Raw genomic sequence first — 10,837 nt, 5'->3', positions numbered from 1 at the left:
TCAAATCACTCGGTAAGAGTGTGAATTTGACAGATTCATTTTTAAGAGTGTCACTTTCAGGTCACGCTGTGTATACGATGGGAGTGCGAGTCTGTGTGCGAGGGGTGGCCGGAGGTATTCGCGAGAGCAATCGGAGGCTTTCGCGCTGCGGGACAGACGTGTCCCGGGACAACGCCGCGCCCTTTCCCCCTACAGGATGTCCCGCCCCCCTTAGGATCGCCAGACGAGGTTGTTGGACCGAGCAGTCTGTCGTTAGTCCCGTCCCCAGCCATGGATTAAAACGTGAGTGGATTAAAAGAAAAATATCGTGCCAACTGAGCGGATGCTGAGCGTGAAGGGTCGGATCTAGTGTAGATGTGTGACGTGTTCTCACGTTATAACGTGTCAAGTCGTTGTAATGTTTGATTTGAATATTTTTTATTTGTTATCATTTAATATACGTATATTTACTATTGATGTTGATAAAACTGTGTTGATACTAATATCTTTTATGCCAGAAATTTTAGTATACCAATATTTGATAATTGTATCGAATATCACAGATGTGAAAATTGAACAAAAGGATTATCTTATAGGGATTTTACCCATATACGTACATGTAAATTTTCACCACTATATACAACTATAGAGTTGAATTATATGCATATTTAGCACCGGAAAGCTTTTATTACACAATTACTTAATGTGTATCGTAAATCGTTATTAGTGATGTACAGAACTTGAATTTTTGTTACATTTTCAACCATTTTAATATCAATAAAATACTACGTATGTATGTATGTGTGATTTATAAATACTTTTTAATAATGTTTTATATACAAAAGCTGAAATTAAATAGTAAATGTTAAGCACAGTAATACTCTAATTTGTATACACTGAAAGGCATTGCTTCGTAAATTTAATATAATAGCATAAATACACATAATAATATTTAATGATTCAAACTTAGCCTTCAATTTATATATTGCAAATAATTATACGTATCATTTGCATGCGATTTCTAACAAAAATCAATTTTATTATCACACATGAACGAATAATCTGTTGCGTAGACGGGAAAAGTCGACATTCGTGCGTTGTGGAAAACCTCATTTTTCCTCCATTAAAAACTAAAAATCGATCAAAATTGTGATATATATTTTAATTTAAGGGTTGTTTTAATATATAAATATTAAAATAAAGCTATTTTAAAATAAAGATAATATTAAAATTTGGCTCTGAAGTTGAGACTGTGCGTCGGACGGGTTCAGCGTATATATAATGGTGTTTTTATTGCCGTTGCAGACGATCAATTTTAAAATGAAGCAGAAGGACAATTCGCAAGATGACTCGCTCAACGACCAGGCGTTGCCGATTCCCATCCAGATTTTCCTGTGGAGGCAGATATCGCCGTTCATCAGGCCCAAGCTGGGAAAATTGCACGAGGCCACGTGCATGGTTAGATCGAGTTTCTCCCGTTTTGACCGCGTAATCGTGTGAATGTTAGCCGATAATTTCACAACGTGGAAGGGGGTGGGATGGGGTGGAAGATTAGATATTTTTAGGGGTCGCGTTGACCCCGACCCACCCCCTGCCCACCTCCAGAGTCGACAGGAAGCTTTCACGTTGTCCCTATTTTTGTTTGCCTCTAATGAAACTCTACCCTTGTATGCACACATAGTTGACACGGTTCTGAAGCGCAACCATTTACGTAACGAAGTCGCTTTATACAGCATAAAAGTGATGCTTTCGTTCATTTAGAATTTTAATTAATCATTAAAAGAGTGATTTTTCAAATCTTCCTCGATAAAATGTATCAAATTTCATATGCATTTTCATTTATTGAAAATGCTTCGTATGCATACATGTAAGTAGTACAAATAAAAATTTACACATCTTTAGTCAAATTTTGAGCTATTTAATATATAAAGTATGCAAGATAAAGTTTTAGAATGATCAATGAAGATACGACTATGCTGTAATTAATGGCGTATTTAAAAGTGTATTAAATAATTCAAAGGTTGACTAAATTCGTAAAAGTTTGATGTATATTTGTATAAAGTTTTATTATAAAACACATTGTCTGATTATACATATGCTTGTTGATAATCCTTTTAAATATTATATGTTTGTAAATGACGTTGATTAAATTGAAAGCAAAAAATAATCGGGTAATCCCAATCGAATCGTTTCTATCACAAACTATTGAACAGAAGTGGATTTGTTTTTCCCGAATTTATTTTCCCGGCAGATAAGGAAAACGTCGACCTCGTTAATGTATAAAAATAAAACTTGCAACCAAACGAAGCCTTATCTTAAAATACGAATTATTTCAAAGCAAAAGTGATCCAATTCCCAATAAAAAAACAAAACTAATACTAACATTCACTATTATTAAAAATAAATCAAGAATACTTTCAATAATGTATTTTTATATCAGAATCGGTTCACTATTGCACTGTATAAATGTGGCATGTATATTTTATATATGTATATCTATAATAAATACAGTGGCGTAGACGGCAAATTTTTGAGGGGTGGCTTCGAACTGACGATGTTGAATAATTAACCCACCACTTCAACAGTCGAATTCATCAATCAATTGCAGAACCCACTTTTGAATATTTAAATTTATCTCCACCACCTTCCTCCCCAATTAATGTCGTCCAAAAAAACAAATTTAAATAATTTAGATTCGTGTATATGTGTACTGTGAATGCCGTAGCTTATAAAGTCATTGCGTCATTATATTTACAAGGAAATGTCCGTCATAAAAGTGTACATAAATTTTTTTGTCGTACTAGCACATTCGCCCCGATTCTATACTACAGGTATGTATAGGGTCGGTTTATATGCGTGCGCATACTTTATGCCACTTTTATGTCTCTATTTGATGTGTGACATCACCTGATGAATGCGACCGGTGACACCCTGTATATAAGCAAATAAATATTGTACAATGACGTTGTACTATTGGTCGAAAGAGACTTGCTTTTATGGCTCGTTTGCAATGCTCCATCATGCATAGTTTACATAGAAACATAGTACATTTGATACAACTATTATTAGTATTATACAAAGTACATAAATGCATATCAATTAATATCCACAGAGACATCTACGTATATTAATAATTCAGCGAAATTCAGTATTCAGTTATACATATCAATCGAAAATTCACAGAGACATTTATGGGCAAATTTGTAAATTTGCAGCATTTTATACAGTTCAGCGAAATTCGAGATTTTGCTAGAAAGTGGTTAAAGTTGCAATTTTTTGGAACCGTTTCAATGAAAATCAGATAAATTGGCAAACTCTCCACAAATCCAAGGTATGATCAAATCCAAGATTTGAACCCATAACCACTCTGTTCAAAGCATGAAATGCTTGCCACTAGTTAACTAACCACTAGTCTATCTGCTGCTGCTATCTATATTAATGTCTAGATATATAATACACTAGTTGTTTTACCTAGCTTCGCTCAGTATTTGTAATATAAACAGCTTGAACATGGCGAATCTAATAGTAAATATTCATTTGTTTTTTTATTAAATTTATTTGAATCGAAAAAAATATATATCGAATCGTCGTCATAGAAACTTTGATTTGTTTTCGATGTTATCAAAAAACCTTACATGCAATATATATATATAGTGACAAAGTCTCTTTCGAAATTATATATTAGATATGTATCAGTGTGACGTGTCGTCACTAGGCTAGTCCTCTATACTTTTATCTAAAATTTTAAAATATCAACAATTCAATTACAATAAATTAAAATCGCTCTCAATGTTGATATTGTTTACTTGGATTAGTGAAGTTCGGAAACCGGTAGTGGTAGTAGGTTGTTATGGTATGGTCCGCCGCGTCGTTAGCTTGCACGGACTAGCCGCCTCAATTCAGTTCCCTCCACGGTAATAGATGTTATATATAGATAGTTGAAGATAAAACATTTCTTAATTTACTCGTCTCTTCAAGCATTTTTGGATAGATTAATAATAATAAATAATTGCGTAGATTAATTGCTCAACTTCTTACTTATCTTATTGCATCTATAAAACTCATAAAATAACAGCTTCTATATACTTTGTATATGCTGAAATTATCAACAAACTGATATGAGTAAAAGTGTAATTATCGATGTCTTTCTTAGGACGACAGTACTTCTTAATTTTGAAAGATATAAATGTAATATTGAACTCGCTTTTATATTTTTAAAAAAATATTTCAATCCTTTCTCGCGATTTGATAATTACGATTTAAATATGATTTTATCAATTTTTAGTGTATAAATACTACATAACTATTATAAATATAAAGCAAATCTTCAACATTATTAGATTATTATTCAAAAAGGGAAAGGATTGAATTTGGTGTACATTCCGAATCGACAAAATACACAAAATTTTAGTGTTACACTAGTTTAAGTGATTGGCTGTAAAAAAAAAAGAATTCGCTCGTTCCCGCACCCTCTCTCATTGAGATCAGTGAACAACGTCTAGTTTCGTAGATGGGAACGAGCGGGTTTCACTGTGATTTCTATGTTTTCATGGTGTGTCCCCTCCCCTGTACCGTTGCCATGTGTCAACGCGCTGTGTCTCCTCTCCCCACTGTTTGGCTGTTGTGTTTTGTGTTGTGCGGCAGTTCTGTCAGCACGCCCCTGGACACCACGTAAGTATCACGGATTACCACACATACCTCGTACGCTACTCACATCATCCCATCGGGGTCTTCAATGTGCCAAACTCATCTTGTACAATAGCAATTAATTGCTTCATGTGACAAACGATTCCTCACCCGTGAGACTCGTCACAGTTCTAGATTTAATTTCCAACAGCAAAGTCCATAGCACAATCAAAAAAATATATATAAAACTAAAATATCAAAGTAAAATTTGCATTAAAATTATATAAATGTGCGGTAAAAATGTTCTGGATTGCTGACGTGCTACGTTTATATACGTCCAATTTCATTACAAAATAAAATTTAATTTGTATCGCGTATATTCAAAAAACCAATACATAATGCGTCATCGGCACGTATCGATTGTATCGCGCGTACGTATCATACGTTGCGCGGCATTTGAAGTGTTAATAAAATACCCTAACACAATCTAACTTTCATCTAAGCGTAAAAGCTTCAATCGAAACTCTTTTCCGTGCGGAAATATTCGATCAGAATAATTGATAACAACTGAAGACCCCGATAAGTGAACTGCGTATAGCGAAACAATTTTTTTATTCATTTAACCGGCGAGAAAAAAAGCTTGCTTACATTTTGTATATACGATTTCTATACGCATAAAAAGCGTATATACAAATTGCAAAATCAAAATTAATTGCATGCAAATGACGAAATATTATTACGAACTGCTTCAAATAATAGATATGTACATAAAACACGTGGCTTTAATTGTTTGTAAAATGAGCTTTGCTTGCGCTTTTGATGTTCTCATTTACGTTAATCATCTCTTGCTAAATTAAAGTTTAATTTAATGCAAGCAGAATTTAAAATTAATTGTGTTTTTATACAATTTACTAATAATTCTTTGATTTTTTTCCAACTTTCGCCCAACGAAGGAGACCAAAGAAGCTTGCAAGGTAATCTATTTTTGACGATATTTTTTTAAATCCTTCAGTTTTGTTTATTTCTATATGATTTTGTCACACTTTTCAGTCGTTCGAGAAAGTCCTTGTCCAGAATATCCAATTCGGCCTGTCTCCAAGTTTGACTGAGGCTATTCAATCAATTCCGAGATGGAGACTAATACAAGCTGCCTTGCCTCACGTGATGCACGCCTCTGCCACATTTTTGCACAACAGGTAAAATTGACCTTTCTAGCACATCTACCATTACAAATTATAACATTTTCCATGAACAATATCATCCCTATTTAATCCATTGTCCCTCCATCGAAAATTTCATATATGTACATCACGTTTAAATGTGAACGTTTGTAAAGCAATATTGTAAAATGTATTGGATCGATATACATGAAACTTCCAATGAAAGATTCAGCAGAATCTCATAAGTTTTATTGTTTTGTTTATGTGAGATTTTTTGTTAATAAATAATATGTTTTTCTAGTAGCTATCACATGATATATCAACGGTTATGAACCAAGTTGCCTTCTGAGAAGGTTTCTAACTTAGGCAGGCATATTTGGACAAATTGCAAAAACGTGATTTACAAACTTGACTATTCTACTGTGTAAAGTTTCAGCAATAAGTGTCATAAAAACTTTTCCAGTAGCGGCAAATATTCAAGAATGGAGTTGACTATTTTCATTTAGAAGTATATTTTAGGCACCCCGACAAAGCCGCGCACGAAAATTTCGCGCCGACATAGCCGCGCAGTATAGTAAACTCCTATATATTATATTATTTATACATATACCTAATCAAAATTAAAAAAAAAGTACTTATAATTATATATTAGAACACATAGTTGCAACATTAAGAGGGCTGGACAGCAGCGCCTTGTCCATACAAACGTACTATACTTCTCCCTTCCTCAATTATGGCACTAGACAAATTATTTTTTAAAATGCTATGGATATCCACCATTGGGGTGCATCTATCGTTTTATTTTTTCGATTAATTATTTTTTATATGAGCTAGGAGCCGCCAAACATCTATAAAATCGCCTCTTTTTTACACCCACGAAACGAGTCCAGCGTGCTTATTTAACGGTCGATTTAAAAAAAAATACGCCGATAGATGCACAGAAAGTATCTTTCTCATACCGATGATGAAATTTTTTTAAAAATTGGTCCAGTTTTGGAGGAGAAAATAGTAGAATACGAAACTTCGATTTTCTCAATTTAAAATACGTTTTATCTGGTCGAAGCGCAACTGTCGCATTCACTCAATATATATATTGATATATATTGTCGCATTCACTCAATATATACATACACTCAATATATATATCGAAGAAAGGAACGGTAACAAAATTAAGGTTTCGGGTGTACAGCCCTCTTAACAAAAAAAGTTTTTGTAAGAGCCCAAATTGTCTACTTCAAACTTTTCACAAAATTATAAAATAATATTTTATTTTGTGGAAGTTTCCGATTGCAATAAAAAATGCCGAACTTTAAAGAAAAAGCTGACAAAAGTAATAAGCTATGTCTCCACTTAGTCGTTTTTGTCTTCAACGTTCGCTTTCAATTTAAATTTTAGCATTCAATATGATGCATGCTTTACGGCGTATGCGTAGCGCATGCAATCAACCATCCACACTATTTCAATATCTTTGACAGAAAATTGACTATGTTTCATCATTTCCAGCGCCAGCCCTTTTTTGACTGTGTAAATTTCGATAATCATCTAAAAAATTTATTGTTTCCTCTGATGACATGACGCACGAAAAGGTGCAATAATACCCGATCACATTTTTAAATACTCGCATTGAGTCAATGCCATTGGCGAATGCAACACTTAAATTTCCAGTTTGTGTTTGAGTCGGATGCTTTACGTAAATAACCTATTAATTATTATCGCTTGTTCGAAATACGCGGTTTGCAAGTGACAACTACGACTAGCTATAAAGCTTTATGACACTTGTAGTTTATGCCTAGAACTTCCGATGATTTGTTCAATATTTTGAGTCCTTAAAATAGTTTTATTCAGTTGCATATAGTTAAAGATATGTAATGAATCTTCGAAGCCGGTGTTTCTTATTTTTTTTTTTAAATAGACTTTTTTCTCCTGTCCTCCATCTATTAAAAAGAACTTGTGTTTATTTAATTTTTTACTTCAAGTTTTGTTTCCCGCGACATTGTTCTGCGCGGATTTGGCGGCGCGGCTTTCTCGGCACAGCAATGTCGTGCGCGGTTTTGTCGTCTGATTTTTTTCAGAAATGATTTTTATAAGTTGTCTTTTCAAGCTTTAAAGTTTTGTTTGTACCTATGTATATAATTTTATTTTCACACAACCTGCCTATGGTTGTTTCGGTCCAAAAAAGAAACACTAAGATATATACTCGGGCAGCGCCAGTATTAGGTCTTTTAGTTGACGATGTTTTATATATTAATAACTTGTGTATGTATTTGGAAACAAATGCGTGTAAATTGTATACCGGCAGAAATATCGTTTCGCTCATGTCGATCACACACAAGACAATCGTTGCCACGAAAATCGCAAATACGGAATATCTGCCAGTCAAATTCTCGTAATTGTGATAATTTCGAGTGCCAGATATTCCGTGATCGAGATTTTAGTCCGTTTAACGCTGGCTAAACGATGTTTCTGCCGGTATACACAATTTCAATACGCAAGTATTGGTAACAGAATGTTTTTACACGATGTGACTTCGGCAATTGAAAAGCCTGTAATAATCTATTATATTTTAATTATTTTTTATGATGATATTTACGTGTGTGTGTACATGTTTATTTTTAAATATGTACATACATATATATACCAGGAAGGCCTAACAGGTAAACCCCACCTTGCACCTTCCTGGCCAATTACAAACATCGATATACAATTTTTAGAATAATTTTAACAAACCATCATAAAGAAACGATCGACCTGGAGTCACAAACCAAGGTCTGGCCGGTAGTAACCAGTGGGACTCGAACCCGTGACCACTATGTTCGAAAGCATATTTTATTTTTATTTTACATAGATTATATACCAGGAAAGCCTAACAGGTGAACCCCAATACGCCTTCCTAGATAATTAATTACAAACATTGCAGCATTTTCATTACATACTCGCTGTATTTTGAGAGGCTGGAGAGCACGAAATTAACAATTAATTAATTAATCCATAGAGACATCCATGGATTTAGACTTGTACATATTTTTTTTGCATATTGTACATTAATCAAATTCAGATATTTGTGACATAGCGGGTAGGATGCCAATTTGATAGAGGAACCGTTTCAAAAATGAAATCAGATAAATTGGCAAACTCTGATAAGAAACGATGGAGTCACATATATCCAAGTCTGACCAGCAGTATTAAAGATTAGCACGGGATCGAACCCGGTAACCTTACTTAACCACCGCTCCATACTGCTGGCTAATATTACATTTTGTAAACCCCAATGCGCCTTCCTGGCCAATTACAAACAATACAGCATTTTTTTATTATACAAGTCACTGAATTACGAGACACTGAAAACTCGCGAATTAACGAGACATACATTTTATTGTACATTAATCATAGTCAAATAGTGGTGATATAGTAGGTAGGAATGTTTTTAGGAAATTTTTAATCGGGAACCGTTTCAACAATGAAATCGTAGAAAATTGGCAAACTCTGATAGGAAACGATCGACTTTGAGTCACAAATATCCAGGTCTGACAAGCAGCACTACAGATATACTCTGAAAAATTATTTTCAATCTAGGTCAGCTCATGAGATCGAACCCGCGCCTCTCGGTGCTAGGCAGAAGCTTAACGACCGAGCTATGCTGCTAGTTAATATACATACATATATGCTAATGTTGCGTAGGGGTGGGTGGAGGATCCAAGTAAAAGGCCAAAGTCGTGTCACAGCATTTATTGGTGATTAAGGAGATACACGCTCTGCCAATGCTCCGTCCATAATGTCTTGATATGGTCCAAGTACCTCCTTATAAAGTACAGGTCGCTCAGGGCATCTTCAACGTTCGGTTACTTCCCCATTGTTTAGTCACATACTCGGATATGCAGTCCCACGCTTTCGTGTTATCAGTTCTAAGAATTCCACTGGAAAGCGACCGAGTGCCGTTACCGCCGCTAAGTGCATTCGGGGGTCTCTCATTGTTAGCCGACTTGCACTTAGCCTGGAGATAATCCTCGAAACCAATTATAACGGCGGCTCCTTTTAGCATACGCTACACTAATATATGCCATTAGTCCACGCTGTTGGTATATAAAGATGAATGAACATTTGCTGAAAATTTGAATTGTTTTTTTTTTTCAACGTTCACTTACCGAGCAATGCCAGGCATTTCGGTTGTATTATATTACAAACGAAATTTTCATATATTAAAAAAATAAATGAGGTAATTTATATACTTTTTACCTTTCATCACAGTTAATTTTCCGGTGGCGTTAATAAAGACGCGCAACGCTTCAGCATTTCCGCAAATGCCATTCGACGCGTCGTAAAAAACGCTCAAAAGGTTAACCACCACGCGCATAACTGCCATTCTAACCTTTCATAAACCCGAGCCAGTGTTTAATAAATGAGTCGACGTTTTATATATGTTTTCAGGGTGAAAGATTTGCAAAGTTTGGGCGCCGTAGAGACGAAACTTTTATACACGTTGCATTGGATTATATTGGACGCGGCCGAGGAGTGCGCGGAGGCCGACTTCGAAAAGGGTCTATTTCATTCGAATCCCTTCTATTATTTATTCTCAGTCCCAACTCTGTCGGTGAGTGCTCAGATTCGGCATATTTCAATGTAACATCCGGAAAAATTTACTTGGCAAGCAATAAATTCGCAATGTCGCTTCCAGCTGTTCGTGTACCTTTTCGCACCGATCGCCCAGCACCTGAAAGAGTCCGACTTTCAAAATTTCCGTCTAGAGAACGGCTTGAAGATATGGCAGGCTTTATGGGAATTCAGACGACCGGAAGCCTCGTGTTTCACAGCGCTATGCAAACCCAGACCGAGATCTCTGGGTCCGATCAACCAACACCGTGGTCCTGGAGATGTCTTTTTAGGCCGTAAATTCATTTTTATCTCCATTTTTTTCATACATAAATAAGTATTCAATTATAAAACGACCCTTCTGTGTCAGGTAAACCTTCCAAGGATGAATATGCTAATGCTGAAAGTCCTCCGAGTCAAACCATAAGCATGTCATTCTCCGATCACCAAACAGGCAAACCGTCCAATGTTGATGATGAGGTCTT

General features: G+C 35.2%; 1 protein-coding gene across 1 annotated transcript in view; it reads left to right on the top strand.

The window, feature by feature from the left end:
• Window positions 1-1,299: 1,299 nt before the first annotated feature.
• The window catches only part of unc80 (unc80, NALCN channel complex subunit), a 43,971-nt gene continuing 34,433 nt past the window's right edge, over window positions 1,300-10,837 (top strand). The window contains 7 exon segments of the mRNA XM_077440536.1: window positions 1,300-1,437; window positions 4,624-4,650; window positions 5,559-5,579; window positions 5,656-5,801; window positions 10,191-10,353; window positions 10,438-10,648; window positions 10,723-10,832. Of these exon segments, the coding sequence (XP_077296662.1) occupies window positions 1,300-1,437; window positions 4,624-4,650; window positions 5,559-5,579; window positions 5,656-5,801; window positions 10,191-10,353; window positions 10,438-10,648; window positions 10,723-10,832 (816 nt within the window).

The sequence above is a fragment of the Arctopsyche grandis genome, chromosome 11 (assembly GCF_051622035.1).
Source record: "Arctopsyche grandis isolate Sample6627 chromosome 11, ASM5162203v2, whole genome shotgun sequence".
NCBI classification, from domain to species: Eukaryota; Metazoa; Arthropoda; class Insecta; order Trichoptera; family Hydropsychidae; genus Arctopsyche; species Arctopsyche grandis.
The sequence above is the reverse complement of the archived record's forward strand: the minus strand, read 5'-3'. Positions and strand labels throughout refer to the sequence as shown.